General features: G+C 43.0%; 1 protein-coding gene and 1 long non-coding RNA gene across 3 annotated transcripts in view; one reads left to right on the forward strand and one right to left on the reverse strand.

Moving 5' to 3' along the window:
- Positions 1 to 25194, reverse strand: part of ETV5 (ETS variant transcription factor 5) — a 58128-nt gene that overhangs the window by 28342 nt on the left and 4592 nt on the right. The window contains exons 6-7 of the mRNA XM_082693789.1: positions 2249 to 2378; positions 1045 to 1332 (exon numbers count right to left, since the gene is read on the reverse strand). Coding sequence (XP_082549915.1) covers positions 1045 to 1332; positions 2249 to 2378 — 418 coding nt within the window. The remainder of the gene's footprint in view (positions 1 to 1044; positions 1333 to 2248; positions 2379 to 25194) is intronic.
- LOC309845607 lies at positions 420 to 25194 on the forward strand. 2 transcript variants are annotated; one of them, XR_014301377.1, is made up of 6 exons: positions 420 to 562; positions 4276 to 4602; positions 4865 to 5062; positions 5380 to 5497; positions 22257 to 22489; positions 23416 to 25194. It is a non-coding gene; the product is annotated as an uncharacterized lncRNA (long non-coding RNA). The 2 variants fall into 2 exon arrangements; XR_014301378.1 differs by lacking the exon at positions 23416 to 25194 and having other exon boundaries at positions 22257 to 23087.

Genomic DNA, 25194 nt, shown 5'->3' on the forward strand with positions numbered 1-25194 from the left:
CTCTCTGGCTCTTTGTAATCTCTGTCTGTCAAATAAATAAATAAAATCTTAAAAAAAAAAAAAAAAGAATCAAACAAGAATGTCTGCTTTCTTTTTGGTGTTTCATCTAGAAATAAAGTGACCCCTGAGTATGTGGGTTGGACCAAGCCTGAGGAAGGTATACTCCTATATCCTCCCTCTCCTGCCCCTTGGCCCCTACACCCAGGCAGGGCAGAACAAGAAAGTGAGGAAGGAAATACCAGTCACCATCTTGAGACCCTTGGTAACATCACTGACAACTCCCTACCTATAAGTCTAGAGAGACTTGAAATAAAAAGATGGGTCTCTAGAACACCCTTTATAAAGGAAGGCCCCAGGCAACCAAAATTCTAGAATACCCAGATAATGGATTTACAAGGCTGGGACCTAAGATGTTAAGTTTGGTGTTTTTTGAGTAGGTTCCCTTTCCACTTTAGTTTATTTGATGAATGAAAGACTCTGGGCAAGTTATTCCTGATGTCTCAATTTCCTTATTGAACACAGGACCTAGCTGGAGTGAAAACAGAAAGTTTCTATTTCCAAAGTAGGTAATTACAAAAATGTCTTTAGTTAATTCCCTGTTAAAATATGTTACAATCAGATGAATGATAATATGTTTTGTAATTTAGCAATCCTCCCTAGTACGTGAGTAAAATGTTAATAAAGTATTTGTAGGTAGCATAAACCAGGGTTTAATGCTAGCAGGGAGTATCCAGTGAGAAGCCACAGCCCTCAGTGAGGGTCAACAGATTGTATAACCAGGTTCTGTCAGTCTTCTACCTTCATAATGGGGGGATGGTACTAACGATCTCTCCTTTATCTACTTCATAAATCGTCTGGAGTACCTCAAGAACAGGGTGCTATATAAATGGGTCACATTCCTGTCATTTGTCTTACCTCGCAAGACGCCTCAATGCCATGAGAACGATATATGTCCCTGGGAAACATGACTAACTGCTTCCTTTCTCCTGGTGGGGCACAAGGGAGGGGATGAAGGCAGTGAAAGAAGCCCAGATCAGCACCCACCTCTGTTCTGATGGATACTGGTTTTCAGGCATCATCTTTGGCATCTGCAGGGGCTGATGTGGTGGCCGGGGGACCGCAAAGGTTTGCTGCTGTGGTCCAGGTTCAGGAAGCGAGTGAGGGGCGGGGGCAGGGCCCACACCTGGTACTGGGCCCGCTGCGGGGGCGTGTGCAGAGGTGGGCAGAGTTGCCTGGGGTGGGGGGAACAGGGAGTTCTGATGGGTAGGTGACAGGGGGGTGGTGGGAGGAGTTAATGGCTTGAACCCAGAGGGAGGCTTCCGATCATAGGCACTGTAAACAGAAAGAGAGAAGGAACCATTAAGCCACGATGAAGCCATTAGCCTGGTTGCTGGTCTGGCAGGACAGCTAGGCTGGGTGGCAGGCCACATTGCCAGGAAATGACAGCATTAACATAGTTAAATTGCTGGCAGCCCCGAGGGAATATTTGTACCTCTGAAAAGTGACAAACACACTGCGTCACAGAGACTTGTTTAACACTTCTAGTGATTCTTCTCAAAGATAATTTTAGCCTCTGTTTCCGGTTTCCTTTTTCCCCCTTCTAAAAGCACTCTCCATATATGCCATGTGTAGGGATGGATTGGGGGGGGGGCAGAGTTTGTGCCCTGGGGGGTTTCTGGCCCCCTCTCCCGAGGATTCCAGCGTCCCCAGAAATTAGGTTCTCAGTGGAAGATACATTTCTGCCGTAACATCGCTTGAGTTAACGACTCTTCTCCCCCTTTCCCAGGCAGATCTTTGTTTATCTTCTAGAGCAAAGACTGATTTAAAATTAAAGCTTCATTCCTGGGGCCTGGATATTCTTAAGTAAAGGGCACAGGCACGGGGACTTTTTCATATATTCTGATTTGAAGATTACTTCTTTGGTGCTTAAAGTTCACATTAACATATGATAGACATGAAGAAGTATATATTCCCTCCCTAGAAGCCCCAGATCAAATATCCCAGTATTCAGGGTTCTTTCCCTCAGGAGGGCTCAGTACCCCCTGCGCTCAGTTCCCCTGCAGAGCCCGTTTCACAGTTTAGCTTTTCATGTGCAGCACAAAGGCCCCCATTTGTACCAGCCCCCATCTAGAGGACGACATCGCCCTGAGAGGCGACTCTGAGCTCTACTCTAAGTGTCTGCTAAGGGTCCTTGAAGCAGCCTGCCGGGGGGCTCCTTTCCGGCTGGCCCTTCTGTGGGTCCACTTACCAATAGCTGTAGAGGCACTTTTCTCCATAGTTAGCACCGAGAGCCTGCTCGTGGCTGCAGGATGACAGCTCCGAGGAGGGGCTGTGCAGCTCCCGTTTGATCTTGGTTGGAGGTGGGGCGTGAAGCACCACTGCAATCAGAAAAGGGTTGGGGCCGGGTTGGGGGGGGAGGGAGGCAGAGAGAGGATAGCTGATTAACAGCAAGCACAATGCTTTCCTTCTGTAACCCCTGTCACCAGTGGATGGTTCTTGGAAGTCATATCGAGTCACATGCGGGGGAAAGCCAAATGCTGAAACACAGAGCCTTCCATCTAAAACCAATGAAAAGCTCTTTCAAGTCGGAAGTCATCATCTGACACTTTTAATTAGCCGTGTCTTTATTCCCTCATATCTGTGGTGTTGGGTCTACTTCCTTAAAACTCCTGCAGGGGATGGTTCGTCCAGAAAAATGCAGGTGCGACAGAATACCAAGGGTTGCAGACATGGAAGAAATCTGTTTCCAAAAGGAACAAAACAGCCATAGATACATTGGGAGACAGTACACATGAACTTACCAAAGGCTTGAAACTGCTCTGGTAAGTATATTTCTTATTCAGAGGCATATAAATTAAATATTTGACTTTTTAAAAGTCCTTCCTCAAGCAGCTCTAAACATCAGCTCCGAGTAAGAAATACTGAGCTTTAAAGGCATTTCAAAAAATTTAAGAGCAAAGAAATACAACAATGGCCCAAACCTCAACCTTAGTTAAGGCTAACTGTGTAAGGACAAGTCCTGGAAACCTTTGTGCTTATGTCTGCTCTGTGCCTTTCCTACAGACCAACCCCTGAGGGTAGGTTTTCATAACCAATCTTTTCAGATAAGTGCCAATTACTTCTCCAAAACCGATGAAACAGTACACAGAGCTCTTGCGTAACGTTCGGAAATAAAGTGCATATTCCTTAAGTGATTCCGAGAGGGCAAAGTTTTTTCAAATCAAGGTGACTTACAGGGTAGCAAAATGAAACAAAATAAAACCAGGTTTGCCTCTTCTGTCTCATCTAGGAGCTGACTCATTTTAGTGAGAGCATTTTACCCAAAGTAGAAGGACAAACTCTAAAAGACGCTACACCACGGGGGCTGTTTGTTCCTTATGAGTTAGGATCGCTGCTCCCAGTCCAGCTCTCATGAAGGGTGGGAGAGAGACGAGTTGCCAGCAACTCTCCACCCTATCAAAGGTCTCATTAAATAGCTAACCACCATCACTGCCCTGGTATCCCACCAAAATTGAGGTCTGACTTAGTGCTTGACCCTAGAACACTTTCAGGAGCTTAGTTCATTCTTAGTGATGATACCAGGCAGAATTAGCGAAACAATCATCTGTTTTCTGCTGAAAAGATTGAACAATCTTCTGGCCAATGCTTGCTCAGGTGCCATTTACAACCCCAAGTTCAGGTCTCCAACGTGAACAAATGCGACAGATGACTCCTTCACAGATGACAAGTTTATAAAGCAAAGTCCTGCCAGTGACTGACTGGAAAGGACAGGTTTTTATAATTCTTTTCCTACATAATGCCAACTGCTTTTCCTAAATACATGCAATAAGTTCGGAACTGGAAGACTATATTTAGAAGTCATTAGAGTCGCTCTCGTGATTTTTTGATGGTGACATCATGGCAGCAACCCTCAATTGTTATCAAATGTTTTCAGACATTCAGACACAGAAAATGGCTAAGCTTGTTGTTGTGAGAATGTTGTTAGTACATGAAAAGGGAGAGTCAGACAGCTTGACACTGAAAAGCACTTCTCCAATGCAGTGGTATTCTGGTGGTTCTCAGCACAGTCCCTTTGTCATTGCCTCTCATTAGCCTTCTGCCATAAAAGTTTTGGAAAAATCATGAAGGAAGGTTGATGATGCCCCGGTGTAAACACAAGTTACATGTCCTTGAAAAGTCTACTTTTTTTTATCTAAAGAAAATCCTTTCTAATCATGACTTTATCTACATTTAGAAAGTTAAAAATTTATGGTATCATCAATTTTTCTATTTCAGGTTTTGGAAATGTATTGACATTTTCACAGGATTATTTAAAAAGTTACCAGTTCTGCTGACAAGACGAACTCCAGAGGGTAAGCCAAAGTTGTCCGGAAGGAAACATTTTTCTAATGGCTTCAGGAAGAGCATATACCCATTTTGAAAAAGAATCTAAACTGACAGCTAAGCCTGATGTCCTGATTTCTTCAGATCTACACAGTACTCTTAGTGTGTAACCTATCATTTTGCCTCTAAAGTAAAATGGCATCTTCTACTACACCCCAAACTGTCTTATACCTGGAATCTTATGTTCTCTACACAAAGGAGGAGTTCAAGAAATATCTGGTGAGTGCTATGGTCTGAATGTTTGTGTCCCCCACCCCAGATTCATATGTTGAAATCCTAATCCCCAAGTAATGGTATTGGCGGTGGTGGGGGGGGGGGTGCTTTGGGAGGTGATTAGATCATGAGATCATGTGAGGACAAAATAAGAAGACAGCCTTCACCTGACCATACTGGCACCCTAATCTCAAACTTCCAGCCTCCAAAACTTTCAAAATAAGTGTCTGTTGTTTATATGTTATCCTGTCTGTGGATTTTGTTACAGCAGCCTGAATGGACTAAGACAATGAGTGACTGAGTGGATTGTTTCCAATTAATTCTTTTAACCTTGAAGGCTGGGACCACTTCTACCCTACAAGGCAAGGCAGTGTTAGTCATAAATATGTTTTCCCCAGGAATGAACCACTGCAAAGAGAGAGAAGAAAGTAGAACATGGCCAGAGGAAGAATTGAAAGTTCCACAGGTCAGTGAAAAGACAATCATTAGGGGCCATTGGAGTGGTAAGGAAGAAGGCTCAGCTCTCCAAACGGACTGCTGGGCCAGAGGATGTGTGAAGGAACCTAATTATGGCATGCATTAGTCAGAGATAGTGGTGTATTTAAAGCAGGAACTTAGAAGCCCAAGGAATGCTCCTTGCTTTCAGTCTGCTCCCTCCTTTGTAAAATGAGATATGTGATGCTGCCTTGAGAAATACAGAAAATGGCACAGCACCTTACAGTGCTGTGATGTTGTGTAATTACACACTGTGCTTTCAAAAATAGAGTATTTAACTTCGCACAGGCAACTTCCTAAATGATGACAGAGACCTAAGACTACAAAGCATGGCGACCCACTGGAAAGAAGAAAGGTCATGAACTCCTGAGGAGGTTGGCGAAGAAATGCCAAAAGAATTGACTAGGTAAGCTGATAAACATTTTCTACAATTAGAAATTCTGAGTTTAAGCTCAGAGTTACAGAAAATGGGCCCAATAATCCCCGCTGAATACAGACAACCTTTGCTGTTATAAAGATACCATTCATTCATTCATCCATTCACCCACTCACTGAGCATCTTCTATGGGCTAGGCATTCTGGAGATGCTGGGGACAGGATGTATGCCCCACAGCCATGGCCCCTTTTTCATGGCATGCACAATTTAGTGAGGAATCTGACTTCTAGCATCATCTCTTAGATGCACTTACAGTTAGACTAAGACCACACAGTCCTCTTCATTCAGGGTCCTACATTTATAAGGACTGTGAGGCCCAAAGGAATTAAAGTAATTGCTCAAGGTCTTGGAACTGCTATTAGAGGGGAAAGAAAGCAAGTGTTTCTGTCATTTCAGTAATCTATGGCACTGACAGAAATGGGAGACATTTTGCTCACCCACTTCGTACACTAAAAATAGAGGACACGAACCTTCCCCCACCCCAACAAAAACAAAAATATCACATTACACCTGGTGGAGAGAAAGTACTCTAGAACAAAGAAAAAAATGAAATAAGTACTAAAACCTCTGGAAAAGAACAAGGTAGACAAGAAAGAGGCAGCCAGACAGACCCCTTAAGCATTTACTTTGTGATAAGTTGCTCTTACATACATAATTTCAGTCCATCTTCCCAACACAATAAAAAAGCTACTTCTAGTATTCCCTTTTCATAGGATAGAAAACCCAGGCTCAAAAAGGTAAGTAATCTGGCATAGTCTCTTAGCTGTAAGTGGTCAAGATTCCTACTTAAACAGTGCTTAGTGACTCTACCATATTGCCTCCTGAGAGAATCTGCAAGAAAAAGACTAAATTCAAAAGGTATTAAAAGAAATGGGGGAAGAGAGAGAAGAAAGACACCACCTGAGAAGAGAGCAGAAGAATACTTTTTGCCAGCTCTCTGGGTCCCTCATGTTTCCTCTGCCTTCATGTTTACTCTGCAGTCTCCAGCGGGAGACACGCTCTCAGGGTCCCTCATGTTTACTCAGCCCTCATGTTTACTCTACAGTCTCCAGCCGGAGACACACCTGATACACCTGCATCCATCCAACTCATACCTTCCTTGTCCCTAGGCCACCAAAATGCCCAAGATCCCTCTTTCACTCCTATCTTGAACCAACATCTCTTGACTCCAGTAGCCTTTACTTCTTATCAATCCTTGTCACCCATTCCACCTAAAAGATCTCCTCTCCCTTCTATAATCCAGCTGACCAATATTTTCTGCTTATTAAGACAGCCATAGGAATTTGAAGACCTGGTATCTTCCACAGCCAGTCACTGACTGGCCAGATCCCACCTTATGGCCATGGATACCATCTCTCTGCCTCTCCTGAAAGTGCTTCTAGACAATTCCCTCTCAATGCCACCTGTGAGGCAAGAATACTTTGAGTGAACTAACTGGACTCTTACTGAACTTCAAAAAACTCTGTTAAGGATCCATACACTATGAGACTCTCTGCTTGTCAGGGGTAGGAAAGATAAGGATTCCTGTTTAACCAGATTTAAGTCTGTAGCTATGGACGTGTACCACAAAGTATAATATATTGCTTTGTAGACCACCATAACACCATTTTAAATCTAGGTATTATGTTCAAGATCAATCAACTTAACTTTATAGTTGGTTTTCTTATTAGGGAACTCTTTGGGAGATTTTTCTATCTGACACAAAAATCAAGCCTGAGGGACTCCTGGGTGGCTCAGTTGATTAAGCATCTACTATTGTCTCAGGGCATGATCCCAGGGTCCTGGGATCAAGTCCCACATCAGGCTCCTTGCTCAGCAGGGAGCCTGCTTCTCCCTCTCCCTCTGTTTACTGCTCCCCCTGCTTGTGCTCTCTCTCTCTGATAGATAAATAAATAAATAAACAAATACTTTAAAATCAGCCCTGATCTTAGCCAACGTAATAAGGCAAGAAAAATAAATACAAGGCAAATGGATTAGAAAAGGAGAAATGTAACTGTCATTATTCAAAGATGGCCTGATTTGGTATGTAGAAAATACAGAAGTATCCCCCAAATATAGGAATCAGTAAACTAATTTACCAAGACCAATGGCTACAAGCCTAATACAAAAAAGAACCATTTCTGTATATACGTGAAATTTAAAAAATAAATTTACAATAGCAACAAATGACATCAAATGCCTAGGAGCACATCTAATAAAAGACATGTAAGATGCCTAAACTGAGAACTATAAAACACAAGAAAATAAAAGAACTCTCAATATATGGAAGGATATATCATGTTCATCATTTAGAAAGCTTAACATTATAGCGATATGAATTCTTCCCAAATTTATCTACAGGCTCATTGCAACCCCAAACTAAATCTCAGCACTACACAGAAATGAGAATAAAGACATCCCAATTACATTGACCAACGTGGAATCTCACAAATACGCTTAGTAAAAGCCAGACACAAAAGAGTACATACTGCGTTAGTCCATTTATATAACATTCAAAAGGACAGGAAACTAATAGATGGTGTTTAAGGTCAGAATGAAGGTTACCCTGAGGGTAGTGCCTGTTCAGGGGGCATAAGGAGTCTTCTTGTGCTCTGATAAGTTCTGAGTCTTGATCCAAATGCTTGTACAGTTTGTGAAGCTTTATGATCTATACATCATATCAGTCAAGTTTCTCTGTTTTTGTATTAAGTTTTTTAGTTTAATTCCAGCATTGTTAAGATACATGGTTATTTTGGGAAAACTATGGAACACTCCACGAATTTGCATGTCATCCTTGCGAAGGAGCCATGCTAATCTTCTCTGTATCATTCCAATTTTAGTTTATGTGCTGCTGAAGGGAGCGCAAGTTTCTCATTTTTAAAGCAAGCAGCCCTGCTCAATAGCATCATTGAGTTAATACTTATTAAGAATTCTCAAATTTTAGAAAATCTTTCTTCTTTGATGGTATAGAAACAGTCTTCCAAAGAAATAACCCAATTGTTTTGAAATAGAAAAAATAGACAAACTGGCCCATTCAAGAGAAATAATAATTCCCTCTGCTGACAAAATCTGTTTCCTGCCCACAAGTACAGGCTTGTGGACTCTGTCCAAGGCAGCTACCCCATGCCAGTGCTGGCAGTGAACTTCACTATTACAGCACATACGATCAAAACAAAGGAAAACACTTTTGTTGAATGTTATGATGAACGACAGTTTGATTTAAAAGGATTTTTTTTTTTTTTTAACTAAGACAAAACCCACCTCCTCTAATACGGCTTTCCTTCAGTGTCCCCATAATCTCAAAGTTTCAATTTGCCACTAACTTTGTTGTGAATACATATAACATTCACATAGTTATTGAGCGTTAAAGAAATTGCTGATCAGTGATACTGCAGTCTGAGAGGGAGAAAGACTAAGCCCATTGTTATTTCTCCCACTTCACACACAGGCTTTGCCTACTTTCCTGTTTATGGTCATTGCTCAGGTTTTGTTTTGGGATTTTCCTCCTACCTTATTCAGTTTCAGTACCTTCATCTGGAGCAGACTCATCTTTTCCAAATGAGTTATGCAGGCCTGCCCTGGGGGGAGGACCTTATGTGGTCACACTCGACAGCCATGATCTTCTTACTTTACACAGAAAGCTGTGTGTCATGACAAAGTTGGTCAGAACCCCAACACCTGCTTCCAAATGGCATGTCCATGAGGCTACATCTTAGGTGGCCAGCCTATGTCTCCAGAGCTTCTCATAGCACTCCTGAATGTGGAATGTAGATAGTCATGGTCAGAGACTTCTTGAGATTCTGGAGTGATAGTCCTACAGTGAAGGTCTATTCTTGAGCTTTACTATTCCCTTTGCCCCAACTTTAGGCACTCTTCCTTTCTTAGACCACTACCATCTCACCTCATGTCCCTCCACAGTAAGGAAATACGTACTGTTTAGTTCAAGAGTGGGGAGGTGGGAGAGCCCGAGACATCTGCCTGTATTATTTTTTGGTTATGGCAGTGAGTAGAGCACGAGGAAAGAAGGCAGGGGGAAAACCATCAAGCAGAAGGACATGGGAATATAAACAGGATGTAAAATGAACCAAAGAAGCCACCGGGAAGAGCAGGTGTGATCTCTTCTCTCCTCATGTACCCTTAATTTGTCAGAGTGCCCCACTAGCAAAGACCAGAGGGCTTTAAGGTACCAGATGTAGTATCCCTTGGGACCTGTGGTTTGAAGAGCACAACAAAGCCAACAGGCTTACTTTCCAATGTACTGCTGCCTTTCCTTAGCTCTGGCCTTTTTTGGACAAATTCTGAGAAAAAGTGCAAACAGCCAGTTAGTAAGAAAAAAGAAGTAGAGAGAACGAGGCTTATTTTTTAAGTTCTACCTTATTACCAGAAGAGGTCAGAAATAGGTCTTTATTTTAGGGCTGAGTAGATTAAAAATTCATTTCAAGCATAAAATGTATTCCTAATGTTTCGATATTCTTTGTAATTGCTATAGCACTACTAGTGAATGACAAGGACAGGAGATAATACTCTGTTCTGGGAACCAAGAAGGTTCGAGGGAGATAAAGTAAGTGGATAGGTTCTGGCACTTAAAAGAGCATCTGGAAAAGGAGACGCCTCTTGGATTTCCAAACCAAATAAGAAACATGCTCAAACCCATTTGAACAGTTAACATTAATTCTGCCTGGCAACAGTTTCCAAAAATAAAAATTTGAAATGTTATCAAATGTAGTTAGGGGGCACAAGTTCTAAAAGCAGAATTGGAGGAGGTATGAGAGAATGTGCTGTTTTCTTTAATATCTGACACAGCTAACCTTGCGAAGTTTAAATTTAAAAAATTGAATATAGTGAAAAATCACCCATAAATAGTAAAATCAACTATTTAGTAAGCTGTGCTAAAAAAATTTTAATGATTCCCTCAAAAGCCCTCTCCTCAAACATGCACAAACTATCTCTGACCTAAATAGCTCATCTGACTCACTGTTCTTTTATATAGTATTTTAGGGTCAGTGTAATAACATGGGTAGAAGAGTAAGGGAATCAGCAACATAGGATATTTCTGGGCCTAAGGCCAGCATTTTAGTGTGTTGTTTCCATTTCTATGTATCCTTTAAAAATGTACCTCCCCAGGGGCACTTGGGTGGCTCAGTTAATTCTTGGTTTCGGCTCAGGTCCTGATCTCTCGTGAGATCAAGCCCTGCGTTAGGCTCCATGCTTAGTATGGAGTCTGCTTCAGATTCCCTCTCCTTCTCTCTCCCCCTCTATGCACACACACACCTATGTTCTCTTTCTTTCAAATAAATAAAATCTTTTAAAAAAGTACCCTCCCAAAACAACTGTCTAGGACCCTTCAAGAAAAGGTCAATGTTATGGGGGGATAAAAGGACAGAGTGTTGTAAAGAAGATAAAAGGTAACAATAAATGCAATATGGGATTCTTAATTGAATCTAGATCAAAAACAATATTAATATCAGCTATAAAATATATTTGGGGGACAACTGGGGAATTCTGAATATTACTGTATAAAAATTAATTTTCCTAGGCTCTGTAGAATAGCCTTAATCTTTGGAGAGGCACACTAAAGTATTTAGAGGTGAAATTCATGTCTGCAACTTGCTTTTGAATGGTTGAGAAAGAAAAAAATAATCTATACACAGAGAAATGAAGCAAATATAGGAATATGTTTTAAAAATCAGTCAATAAGGGGGTGCCTGGGTTAGTCAGTTGACTGTCTAACTCTTGATTTCAGCTCAGGTCATGATCTCAGGGTTAGGAGACCAAGCCCCATGTTGGGCTCCATGCTCACTGAGGAGTCTGTTTGGGATTCTCTCTTTCCCTCCCCTTCTGCCCCTGCCTACTGTGCTCTCTCTAATAAGTAAATCTTTAAAAAAATAAAAAATAAAAATAAATCAATCAGACAGATGTATTCCATCTCCTCTGAGATACTTGGAGGGGAAAAAATGCCTTTAACTTATGGTTGACTAACAGGTCAAAAGTAGATGTGCTAAAAACTTCAAAACCATGCATTCACACAAGTAAAAAGTCACCCCTGGCTCATTACCAAATTGGAAGGGTACTATCCTCTTTATCCTTGACCATGTTTGGATAATACAGCTTCAGGAACTAAAATTACACAAAGACAAATGTTGGTCACATTCTAACATCTAAGCCAGTGGTTCTCAAATACTTTTTGGCCCTGCTCCACTTAGAAAGGAGAAAGGAACACCCAAGCGAGGGCAAAATGAAAATCACCACTTCTACCATCATGACTATGGCCCATGGCCACCTTCACCATTGTCTAGGTAAAAAGACAGTAATTACATAAGTACAATACATTAACAAAAGTAAAATCTATCAGTAATTCCACACACGTATCAATACACACATAACAGAAACTAAAACATATGCCCAACTCAAGACCACAGAGCATTCTTGGGAAAAGATGGAGATTGTAAATATAAATGTGCAACAGGTTTAGAACATTACCAAAACAGCTGGACAACTCCTTAGATTTTATCCCCCCAATCCTCAAGAGGACACAGTGTAGTCGTCACCAATCTGTGAAGATTGGCAGAATAAAAAAGAATTAAAGTCCTCTTCCTTGAGGTTCTCTTTTGTTCTCTTGCTTTCTACACAGCTGGTTTGGCTTCTTCTGTCCATAAAGGCTGAGCAGAGCCAGGAGAAACAGCTTGAAATGGGTGGCCTTGGCTTTTGGTGCTCGGAGCATTAGGGAAAAAAGGCACAAAGTGTCTGAAAGGACAGTGTCATTGGACGAAACCGGCTTACCCAGCCAGACCAGCTAGAAATGCAGATGAAAGCCCTAAGTTGTGTTTTAAAGGGATGCTGGCTTGGACAACCCCCTGTGCATTTGTGTATTGGGAATCAAGGATGTCAGCAGGACTCTGGTGTAGAATCAAGGCTCTCTACACAACTCATGGGAGATATGAAAAACACCGGCAAGGCCAACACCTAGGTGAGCACACGCGCACAGGGACTAGGATTTCAGGGCAGACTCCTTCTGCAGTCTCTGCAGGAACAGCTTCATTTGTCCTGGACAGAGTCCTACATGGAAAAAGCAAGGCATCCTCCCTGGAATAGATTTGGTCTCAGAAGGTAAAGGGAAAGTTCTCTTTAGGATTGGCATGGTGGCAATATTCAGGATTTTAGATTGGTGATTAATTACAGTGGTAGGGGTGGGGGTTTACGGTGTTGTTTACTCCAGGTTATTTTTTCCTACTTATCTTGCTGCTAGTTGGGGACCAAGGGACTGAGTATTATCACCCTGGTGGTATATTTCTGGGCCCCAGGGTACAGAATCAACCCTGAGGTAGCAGAATTCATCAATGAACAATTCTAGAAGCCCTTCCTAGACAGCCAATATTATCTTCTCTACAATAAATATCACAAGAGCCAAAATAGGAACTGATAAAGCTAGTTCCCAGAACATCTGGCTTCAGGAATCAGATTTCTTCTATGCAGTGGGAAAAACCTATAGTCAGCAAAAGAGAGGCTTCAGGAATTAGAGTGTGGACCAAAAAAAGCCAAAAACAAAAACAAAACAAAACCCAACAACAACAGCAACAACGACAACAACAAAAACCCACTTTATTTTTCATGATTTAGAGCTAGAAACTTGGGGTAATAGAATAAGCTCAAGAAAAAAAGACTTTGACCTTGTTATCATGACGTGGACTGTGGGAAAAGGCAGACCCAATAAATAGGATCGGGGTTACGCTGGTATTCGGAAAGGACCAATCCAAAAGTGAGATTCAAGTATTCTGACCCTGCATGAACACGGCCTGGGGAATACCAGGTCTAGACCTAGGGAACCAGGTCTCGTAAAGGAAGAGAGGTGAGGGAAGAAGACAACCTTTTTTTTGCCGTAGGATAGGTGAGGTTATACTAAGTATTTGGAAATCAAGAGCTGGCAACGTTTTCGAGGACACAAGCCCAGGGATCATGCTGGTGAGATCCTGTTACACCGGAGAGGCACTTACTTGCAAGACGGGGTGGGGACTACATCTCGAGAGAGCCCACTCTCAATTCATGACTGGGGTGGCAGAGAAACAGGGTTAGTGGGGACATCAGAAGATTACTTCAGACTTCCGAAAATGGCAACCCAGAGGCCTTGAATACAAGAGTTAGAAATTAAAGGGAAGGAAAAGGAGCTTAGAAAAGCACTGGCCCAACTCTGAAAATGTATAAATAGCATTAGTGAAAAGTGGTATCTGAAATATCTCTAAGTGGCCACCTGCAAAGGCAGTAGAATTCCTCCCAGGATACAGGAATGAGAGTTATTGATAGAATTTCTCCCACCTGGGTTTTAAATTAGACAACGGAATTGATACCATGAAGCAGTTGAAACCCTGAAGCCGTGCTCTGGAAGCCTCTTCCATTTTCTGTTTACCTTGGATAACCCTAAATCTTTGCTATGGTCTGGAGCTCATGGCGACATGGGTTTAGGCTGGGCCATCCGTATTTACTGAACTCGCAGAAACTTGCCTTCTCTGGGGAGATGCTGGCTGTATCTAGGACTGCCACTGGAGCAATGACAAGGTGTCGCAATGCTCACACTGGCTGGGGAAAGTAAAGAGTTTCTAAATTTTGTCTTGTATAGGGCCAGTGTTAGGACATTGTATACCCTTACTGCTCCCTGTAACGTGGAATAGATACAAGACAGATTCGACAATGGAGAAATCCAACTTCAAAGATGCCAGAGCACATCTGTAGCTCGTCCCCGGTGGAAACTTCTGGTAGTCGGCCCCCGCCCCCTCCAACAAAGCCCTTCTGACAAGGGTAAAAGCAGAAAAAGAGAAAAACCAGTTACAAAACAACTGACATTTCTCTGTGACTGACCTGACAAGGGGTTATACTTTACAGGAAAGGGCTTTATTGGGAGTTCTCTTAGACTGCTAGGATATTATTTGAACTATAATGTTTGTATCATCTAGTGACTTCATGTAATGGGGACAGGAATGGGATGGTTTGGAGGTTTGACTCTGTTAAGCTCAGCTCAATGATGACAACATCCCACAAACAATTTCCTCCCTCCCCTTCCCCCTCCTTCCACTGTCCCCTTCAGCAAAGGCAGCAGCTGGCGGGCAGAACCAGCACATGGTATCCCAGAATCAAATCACCAGCTGAAATACTGTTGGTCGAAAGATGAAAAACTCAATTTTGCCCATGAACATCAGTTTGGGAGGTCATTGTGCAATACACAACTGTAACCCAAGAGGTGGGCTAGTACCACACAAGTTGACCACTCAGAATATGGGGGAGGGGGGAGTACCTCTGCCTCCAGGGGGGCTCAAGGCTTTCCCTACCTCTTTGCTCCCCCTCCAGAGAGGAGAAAATGTGATCCAAGTGAAGGATGACATTCAGGCTCTAAAGGAGAGAGGGGGTGGGGTGGGGGAACAGCTTTTGCTAGGACGAGCAAAAGTGGTCCTCAAGGCTATTTGCCTCTTCTGTCGTGAGGGGCTAGAAGCTGTTGCCCACCTCCAAAGGCTGCACAGGCTCTGGGGAGAGCTCAGGGTAATAGCAGGCCTGTTGTAGGCCTTAGAAGCAAGAGTCCTCACGGGCTGTCTAGTAGCAAGTCTGCCAGGGTAAAAAAGTTGGCAGGTCCTGTCTTTTCTTGTTCATCAAGTAGGAGGAGAGTTTCTAAATAGAATTTGGGATATTGACCTTGCCCTTTCTTTAAACTCCATCAGTACTAACAATAATGACACATGATTTTTGAAGGGTTCTATTCTAAGTCCGCCTAAAAGAGAAGGAAAGAGATTCTTTGTATGAACCCTCCTTAAAAGAAGTGGTCATGTTGGTAAAAGGAGCCCACTTTGGACGGAAGTACTGAATCAGGGATGTCCTGACTCACCGATGGGGAAGTGTGGGGAAGAACAAGGGTCTATCCCAGAACAGCTCCTTCTTGTTCTCAGCACAAAATTACAAATCTTTCAAGTAGTGATTTCCAAATAGAAAACCTCTGTTATCAAATCAGGAAGATAATTTAATGCCAATGGTAGCAGAGAGGTGTTTTTTTTTTTTTTTTTTTTTTTTTGACCCAGATAAACTAGTCTCAGATTTACTTCAAGTTCACACTCTCCACACCTCAGTATTATTTTTGAAATGGCTTGGATCTGTGCAGTTTCTTTTCTTCAAAGACTCATTTATCCTAATAACTTAGGATTATTACTTTAGAATTTCAAAGTGGAAACCTAGAGGCTTTGATTAGAAGAGGTAGAAATCAAACAGAGGAAAGCTTCGAAAAGTACCAGCCCCATGTTGACTGAGTTAGGGCTTGTGTATTAACTGAGATGGGGTTCTTCCACTAAAATATTTTGTACAGAACGAATATATCTAATTGTATCAGTGTGTCATATCCCCAAATTTGTGGGCCACTGGCTAAACCAGAGCATTGGACAGTGAAGGAAAAGGGTTATGTGGGTACAGAGACCTGACTCAGAGGAGAGTCAAGATAGAAATAAGTGGTCTTTCTGGCTTTGAAAGAACCACCCCATTTTGACTACCCCCAGGTGGGTCTTTTTAGACCCACAGCCCAGAAAGCAGGTTTCTACCTGGGGCGTTTGGTTACTTTCAAGCTGAAGAGACTAGGAGGATGAAATGGTGACTGACTGGCCTGCTTACCCCAAAAGGAAAATCTGAGCATTATCCATACTAATTCCTTTCCTGGGGCAGCTGCTCCAAGAATTTAGAACTTTCACCAATATAATAGACAACCATTTGTTTGATTTCCACTCGTGAGAAATAGGTCTATAAAGAGAGCCTCTGCGGTAGAGAGGACAGGATGGCTTCCTTTCCTGTGGGCCTTACGTCAACCACAGATTATACCGTGAAGGGCTGCTCACGGCGGGAACACACTGTCAAGAAAAGAGGAAACAGGGCGTTTTTCCTGAATGGGGAAAAAAATGCAAAACTTAACCTTCTTTAACACTGTTCCTATAATTTATTCCCAATTTATGTGATTTCATCTGAACTAGCATTAAAGAAAAGTGTTAATGATACTTGAAACAGGACTTAAGCACTGTGGAAAATTTTATCTTTGAACTTAAAATCTGACAGGAGAAAAATCCAAACTCTAGAGAAATTAGGGAAATCAGCTTCTCTGAGAACCATTCCTCTATTTCTGGCCCTCCTTCTCCTAAAAGCAGAAACTCGGCAAATGTGTCAAGGGTGTCTGCACCGTGACTTGTTCTCTAGCACATGCAGTCTGACTGGGAAACATAGCATTAGCTGCACAAAGTCTAAATGCAGCCTAGGAACACTTGGCTTGTATATGTGCTTAAAGGAGGAATTAGAAAATGAGAACTAGTCCTACTTCGTTTTTTCCTATGCATCTCTAAAGTCATCCGAAGGACTCTCAGAACTCTGGTTTTGAGATCCTCTGTTTCTCTGAGCAGTTAGAAGCTGCTGCTGGGGGCTGCTGAAAGACGGGTTGGGAAGGGAATCTGACAAGAGAATGGGGTATGTATGCAAAATACTCACCAAGTACTGGCAGTGTGCAGAGCCCCGCGCTAGGACTGCAGCAGAGAAAGAAACAACATGGGGGTTCTCTGCTTTTCGAGAGATTGTTTCCTGTTTTAACAAGAATGTACATTGGGAAGCAGGGGCGAAGTTTAATATTTATCAAAATAGAAATGACATTAAAGCCCATTGCGGCTTTCTCCTCACTCCTCAAGAAATTCCAAGAGGGAAAAAAAAGGAAAGGGAGTTGAGGGGCAGAAATCTTCTGATGTGAGGACTCCCTGGGCATAGGCACAGGCACAGGCACAGGCACAGGCACAGGGAAGCCATCACTAAGTTACCCCCCCATTAAGAGTCTGATTCGGACACTTGGGATAGACATTCCAGGATCTGGTTTTCACTGTGGGCAGGGCAGCCCCCATAGAAGACACATCCCTTCCTTGAATCTACCTTTCCTATGAGAAAAGTATAAAGGACCCTCAATATGTGCCCTTTCAGGGAGTCACAAAGCCTTTCCAGGCACTCAACTAAAAGTGTTTCTGGTAGCCGAAGTCATCCTCAGCCCCTCTGGAAAAGCACAAATGCCAGCATCCTCTTACAGGGCTGCTCTCTAGGGTCACCTCCTGAGAGGCTTCAAACTCTCTCTCACAAAACAACAATCTGCCCAGGCCTGTTCTTTTTTTTTTTTTTTTTTTTAAAATAAGGAAGGGAAGACATTCTTGCAGGCCCAATTGATAGCAAAGGAAATATTTCAGGGGGGAAAAAAACACCTTCTAGTAAAACACAAATGCAAAGAGCCTCATTTCAGGTGTGAGGATAAGGAGGAGGCACTCGGAAGAGCTCTTTAAGACCCCCGAGGAAGCTGCACTGAATCAGTATTAAGTTTTGTTTTGCTTTTTTAACGGATTGTCCTTTTCATGTTTATCCCATGGCCCTGGTCTAGCCCACGCGGCCCTCTGGGGGTGCTCTGTGAGCTGTTGGCCAAGAGGGTGGACGGTGTCTGGAGGGGATGTGGCTGAGGACATCTAGAGTCCCCCTAGAACCTGGCCTCATGTGAGGTGAGGAGGACGCTCCGGTTTTGGGGTTGCTCAGAGGCAGGGTTCTTTCTGGTACTTCCTGAGATGTTCATTGGAGGGGGCCAGGCATCTGATGCGTGCTGGAGAAGGGTCACAGCCAGAGCAAGGCTCCCCTGTAGCTCAGTAAGTCTGGGAAGTATCATTTTAAAATGACATGTATCCGACCACAGTGGGAAATTAAACAGGACAGAGAAGACCAAGGAGTAGGGAAATTACAGCTTTGTCATTGCCGAGTCAAAATGTATGCCTCGCCAAGAGATCCCGGCGCTGCAGAGTACACCCGATCCCCAGGCCCACAGTCAAGCCTGGACTGAGTGGCAAAGAGCAGACAGGAACCTTCACTGGGAATGAGAGCTCCAGCCACACCACGAGCAAGCGGAAGATAAAAGGCTAATATCCTCAGATCAAGTCTCAACACCCCTCTATCCAGGAAAGCTACACCACCCTCTTCTGTTAGCAGCCCCTTCAGACAGGTCCAGTTAAAACGGGAATAAAAGAGAGGGGACTGGCCTCCGTGGTCAGGCACAGCTCTACCTATGAAGCCCAGACCATCCGTCCGGCAGCTGCAGGGTTAAAGCTAGCACTTAAAAGAAAACTGGAACCCCATTAAGCCCAGGCTCATTAAGCCCAGGCTCGGAGAACTGGGAGCAGCAGGGAAGCCAAAGGAAACTAATTTTGGAGGTTCTCCAAGCTGCCAATCACAAGCATATTTCTAACAGTCCCAGTGTTGTTTGAGTTGCTTGTTTTTCCACAGGCTGCACAATAGGGTCTGGTTATTCATTGAAAAAGTCTGCAAGGGAGCCCCGCCCTCCATTCACAACCAATTTGGAATGCTCCATTCAGGCAAGAGGGGGACTAGGCAGCTCAGCTCGCTGGGGCGGACGGAGCAGAGCCCAGCTGTCGCCGCAGGGACGCTTGCTCGCCCAGTGCGCTGTGTTTATGTAAGAAATTCAGACACTGCAGGCGCCTGCCTGCTCTGCTCCCTCCCTGAGATTCAGAAGGCCAAGACCCTGGCTGAAATCTGCAAGGATGGGCAAGTCGGCTCCAAATAAGGTCGGCAAGCGCCAGCCGGCAAAAGGGGGAAAGGCGAACTACCTTGCGTGGCCCTGTTCAGAATCCGACTGTAGCTACCAGCTGAGAGAAAAGACTTCAGTGGTATTTCTCCTGCCCCCAGACAAGCTGGTTGGCATTAGAGGACAGCTCTCTATGAAAGTCAGCCTTAGCAGACTCCTTGCTTTTCCATTCACTGCCAGTGAATGCCACCTGGCATCCTCTTCAAGGGAGAGGGTCTCCGGAGACACTACTAGATTCTCTGGCTGCGGAGGGGGGGAGGGTGCGAGCTACCTATTATGAACAGCTTCACAGTTCCTTTCCTGGCTTCACATCCGGCTTGAAAGGTTTATAATCCCCCCACCCCCCCACCCCCGCCCATGCCCAAGAGACATCAAAAGGGAGAGCACGGATATCTTGGGGTTGGCGGGTGCAATCCACTCCAAGGACAACGCAAAGTACAAGGCTAAAAACTAGTTCGGTTTCTTAGAGATTTTTCCCCCAAATCTTCAATAATTACCCTGAAGATCTGATGAAGCCAGTCTGACAGCCAGAGTTTATTTCAAGAAAGCATCCTACTTTGTGAAAATCAAATCCACAAGATAAATTAGCTCTTGGGTTGTTTCCTTTTTTTCAGAACATATTTGGCTATTTTCAAATACCTCCTCTCTACCTCTTCTCTTCGCCTTCCCAGGCCCCTCCCCCACACTAGTGAACACCGAGGGCAACATGGGATGCATTTCTCTACAGCTTTTCTGACCACAGAACCTCCATTCAATGCCTTGGCTGCTCTGCAGACCAGTGGCAAACTCCTGGTCTCTTAAGAACTAGGTCTTACTCTGCTCCCTGGAGTCTTTGCGCCCTGTCCTGCAACCTTCCCCCGAGGTTTCCTCATTCTGGGCAGGGGAGCCCCCCCTTTGTTTGCTTTGTGGGGGCTCTTCCCTTAAGAAGAGCTGCTACTCCCTTGCCAAGCCTAAGGAGTACTTACATTGTGGTTACACACACACACACACACACACACACACACACACACACACACACATTCTCTCTCTCTCATTTGCGCCCACCCTCATATACAATGCAGACCTAGTATTTTGCCCCTCCTTTAAGCCGAGCCTCTTAGAGGGCTGGGACAATGATAGAAACTGACGACCAAAGCCTCTGTTAAATGAGCTTGATGAGTTCACAAAATGAATTTTTAAAAAAGCAACCTAATCCGGTACTGGCAGCAGCAAGCCTGGCACTTGTCCAAGAGCTGGGAGCTGCAACATGACAAGACTCTGAGCTCCTTGGATTCCAAGTGGAGAAGCACTGTGTGCCAGGGCACAGATGGGGCCCAAGCTGCCTCAAGGGCAGCCATGCGCCCGAGAGGGGGCTGTCAGCCTCTGAGGCTGGTTCTACTTTACCGCCATTAAAACTGAAGTCACATGTGGAGGCTACAGTCCCTTGGTAGAGAATCACACACCCCACCCAAGCCTACCACCATGAACAGTTTTCCTGAGACTGGAATGAAAACAATGATACCCCTAGATGGTAAAAATGGCAGATAATACAAATCTGCAGCTCTGTCGTGCCGCCCATATTTTAATCTTAGAAAACTAGAAGAATGCTGAAAACAGGGTAGATGGTAATTTCTCGAAGGATACCAGGATTTTGTGAGCTCTGAAATTTACATAAGTGATGTGCCTGGGGCAGACACACATGTAATTCCCCGTCCCAAGTTCTTGCCAAACACAAAGGACTGGAAAGGTTACTGGGTTTTATTAGAGGGCTAAGAGCAGAAAGACATCAAAGAGGAAGAGAAAAAGTCATTGTTTTTAATAAGCCTAACTGAATTAAAGTCAGAGAAAATAGATTTCGTGTGAACATATGGCTCTCTTAGATAAATGGGGACTCTAGGTCTTGGATCCTTAAGAGTCTGGTCTATGGATCTTAGAGGCTATCAGAACAGGAAGGATTTCCAGTGCTTAGCACCCTCTCTGTGGTAAGGTAGTGGGCTAGAACAAAGACTCTGAAAGATACACTGTAGCCTGGAGTCATATGACCTCTTCCCTCTACACCCCCCCACCCCCAACACTCCTGTCTTCTACCTTCAGAACTTCTGGCTCCCAAAAAGGACAAACTGATAGCTTTGAGTCCCCCACATTTCTCATTTTCCAAGTGCTTAAAGTGCCTACTGTTACTTTCTTAGCTTCCAAACAAAAAGACTTAGGGACCATCTTTTCAAATAGAAATGGTCTAAGACCACAGAGCAAGTAAACTTAAGAGTCTTGCTCCAAAGTGGGCCCCAAATGATGTGCATTCACTCTCCAAAAGAAGGCTCTGTCTCTACTCTATCAACTTCACATGTAGTTTAAAAAAAAAAAAAAAGTCCAGTTGAATAATTTCATATTAAAACAGGATTAAGATCAATGCGTTTTAGGCTCAAGGGCTGCCTTTTTCCCGAGCCACCTATTACAATGTATTTATGAGAAGTCGATTTTATCAGTTAATTAGCCAGTCCTTAGGAAATTACTAGTACTTCCTCCGATCGGTCCATTCTTTTTGAAACACAGATCTAAAAAAGAACACTTCAAGGAGAAAATGAGGTCATTTGGATTTTCAAACAGTTCTCTAAATTATATTTGCTATGGAGGCCATGGTTTTAAAATAAGATTTTTATCATGCCTTTTCTCCACTATAAAATATTTTTGTTATTCAAGATGCTGACAGGTAAACATTCACAATATTACAATTCAAACAAATGAGTGTAATTAAAAGAAAATTAGAACTGAAATCTGCATTTAAAAAACACTATTGATATATCCTAAAATCTAGTAATACCTTTAAGTGCCAAGTCAGTCCAGAAAAATTAATGTAAGCTCCCCCTCCCCAAACCTAAGTACTTTGAGTTCCAATCTTATCCATGGTTTTGATTTATAGTTAATTCTATGAAAATGTACAGTAAAAACATATACACAGCTAACCACTGACCCAGAGTCCAGGTATGCAGCTCTGTGTTAACACACATATTTAGCTATACACACATTTATATGGATATATATGTACACAAACTTATATTATATAGGATGTATACAGATAAGTTTTGTCTGTATGTACACTAGTGTGCCTTATAGGAAAGATGTCAGTTTTATAATTTTTCTGTTTTATAGATCTCTTCCAAATCCTAGATGGAAAAACTCAAAGCACCAAGATATTTAATAAGCTTTTCAGGATCACGGAATGAAGAGAACTGAAGTGTCAAACTGGTTGGCCTATGGTCTCCCTAAGTTTTTTCTGAGGGCTGGCTTTGAGTCCCCCACATTTTTTGGAATCATTAGGGAGAGCCTGGACCATACCTGCATGTGCCGATACCCCCCAGCCCTGCAGCTCTGTGAGAGCTTTTGTAAGGATAAAATGTTATAATTTCTTTTTCTCATTTCACCTAACCCCTCCCCTTTGTCCCAACCTACCAGTCAGTCTCTCCAGTTATCTGGACCTTATATTATCCCTTCTGTAAAATGAAGGGGTTAGGAAGGCTATGTCTACAAGGGACCTGCAGCCCAAACAATCTAGGACTTCAAGGTTATTTCTCAGGATCAGGGGACAATCGGGGGCATCGGCAGAACCTCTATCGTCTATAGGTTCCACTTTCTGTTGCCTTGAATTTGATCTTTAAGAGTTTCCAGATGGGGGGATATTTTGCTAATGTCTGTATTTGTGAGGTAAGGTGAAATCTATGTAGCTAGAAGTAAGCTGAACATTTCTCTAAGACTTACAAGAACAATGGTTTCATTTATTCAAATCACACTTATGGATAGATGCCTCTGGGTAGGAACCCAAATCTGGAAAACTTACAAAACATAATCTCTTTAGAAGCTGAGCTCATAGCACTTACTGAAAAAAGTAAGCCATAATCTTCAAAACTGACATTCTAAAATAAAAATTACCACATTACTTAGTATTTCTTTTTCTCCCATACACACACACACACACACACACACACACACACACACACACAGACTCTCTCTGCCTTTGCACCCTCCTACACACACACTCTCTCTCTCTCTGCCTTTGCACCCTCTCTCTTTCTCTCTCTCTCTCTCTCTCTCTCACACACACACACACAGGAAAATTAATCAAATCATCTTAAAAGGACCAAGTATAATCAGTGTGGCAGGCCACAGAAGAATATTTGTTACAAATGCTTTTGCTACTATAGGGAAAAGGTTTACTTTACTGGGCAAGTGCAGTTTGGTTTACAGTTCATTGATTGGCTGATTCAATCAACTCATAAGGTTTTATTTGAATGGGTTTCTCCTCCTCCCCTAGAATAATCATGGGCTCTTCCAGAAGGTGACTGCAGTCAAAGCTGATCCTCAATCCAAGGCTGTGAGAGGTGCTCCCAGAGAAGTCTGCCCAGCACCCCCTCCATCTCCACTGTCAGTCACAACTGCAGTCAAACCAGTCACAAACAACAGGAAAGGCGAACTGCTCAAGAACATCCCACCCCAACCTTGTACTCTTACTTAACTTCTAAGGCAAGCTGATCTGCTTAAAGCCCTCCTTCTTAAAGCTCCATCTCCCGAAATAAGAGTCAGAGAAGCGGAGAGAATGATTAAAACACTTTTTGAGGCTACTCAACTGTCTGTTTCATCCTTAAAGGACAGAAAAGCTCAACCTTAAGAAGTTAAGGCAAAAAGCAAACAAAAGTAAAAAACACATCCCACTTGGTAAGCAGAAACCTCTCAAAGCATCTCCATTTTAGGTAGGTATGGCAATTTAATTGAAGAATTTAGTACATTCTATTGGCTGAGTGGGAATTATTTCTAAGGAGCCAAAACACATTTATTGATTCCTTCACTTTAGCCTATTCCTGCAGATAAACATCTCTCATCTCAAATATAAATCTTGTTTACGGACATCTTTCTCTAAAGAGCATACCTTTGCTTCAGCACATGAAATCAATTTGAATGCAGTCATCTCAACTCCCTCTTAACTCTTTGGGTTACAGAGAAACAAACAAAAGTGTCATAAAAGCATTTCAAAGAACTTCTGCCAAGAAAGCCACCTCCCAAGCAGACTGCAGTTTATGCTGCTCTGGGCAGGAACGGGAAAGGCTGGGCCAAATTGTCAACACAGAACAAAGTGGGATTACAAATCCTGTCTTTTATCTTGCAACACACACACGGACACACACACGCACACACACATACACAATATTTGGGTTATCTTTATTTAGCCTTTTAGTGGCAACCTTCCCAAACACTTGAAAGCAATCAAAGGGCAATAATTAACATGCATGCCCCTTCTTATAGTAAAACTATAGCGAGTTCTGACATCGCTAAGGTAAGTATGCATCTGTGGGCTAGAGTTTACTCCCTTTTAAATTTCATGGCATTGTGCCTTGAACAGGGTGCATTAGAGAATGTTTAGCTGGTACCTCTGGTCTTTTATCCAATAATTTCGAATAGCCAGCTTTTACTTGGATACAAAGAACCCTCTCTCTCCCATGGCATTTACACACATATACACACATAAACACACACACACACACACAAAAACAAAGCAGGGAAGAATTTGTTGGTACAAAATGAGAAATCGAATCCTTGCCTGGCTCAGGTGCTTGCTATTATAAACTATGACTAAGAGACATGAATTTCTCTATGATGCAACCCTCAAGAGAGGCAGCATTTTCTCCAGGCCTCTCTTTAAACCTGCTCACTCGCCAGTGACTAATGCTCTCTAGAGCTGCCCTGTGCTGCTCACATTTCATCAGCTGGCTTTGTCCTTGATAGCTCTGCCTGGACCATAAAAGCTCCCAAACCTGTTGAGGACAGCCCGGAAAGATCAGCACAAAGCTAACCATGCCCTTGCCAGCACCGAGAGCCATCTTTTGAGCTTCCCACTGCGTTTATTAACACAATGATAGGGGCCCTTCACAAACATTCGAAGAGTAAGTTTAGACTCCTCTCTGAAAGATAAGTCCTGAACTACACGAAAAATAAGAGTCAATCAGATCACACCGTGACCACCCTGTGTCAACTTAGAAGTAGAAACAAAATTGACAACATGTTGGGTGAGGCCACAATTAACTGGAATCTTCCATTA

The sequence above is a fragment of the Mustela nivalis genome (genome assembly GCF_964662115.1).
Source record: "Mustela nivalis genome assembly, chromosome: 1".
In the NCBI taxonomy this organism is placed as follows: Eukaryota; Metazoa; Chordata; class Mammalia; order Carnivora; family Mustelidae; genus Mustela; species Mustela nivalis.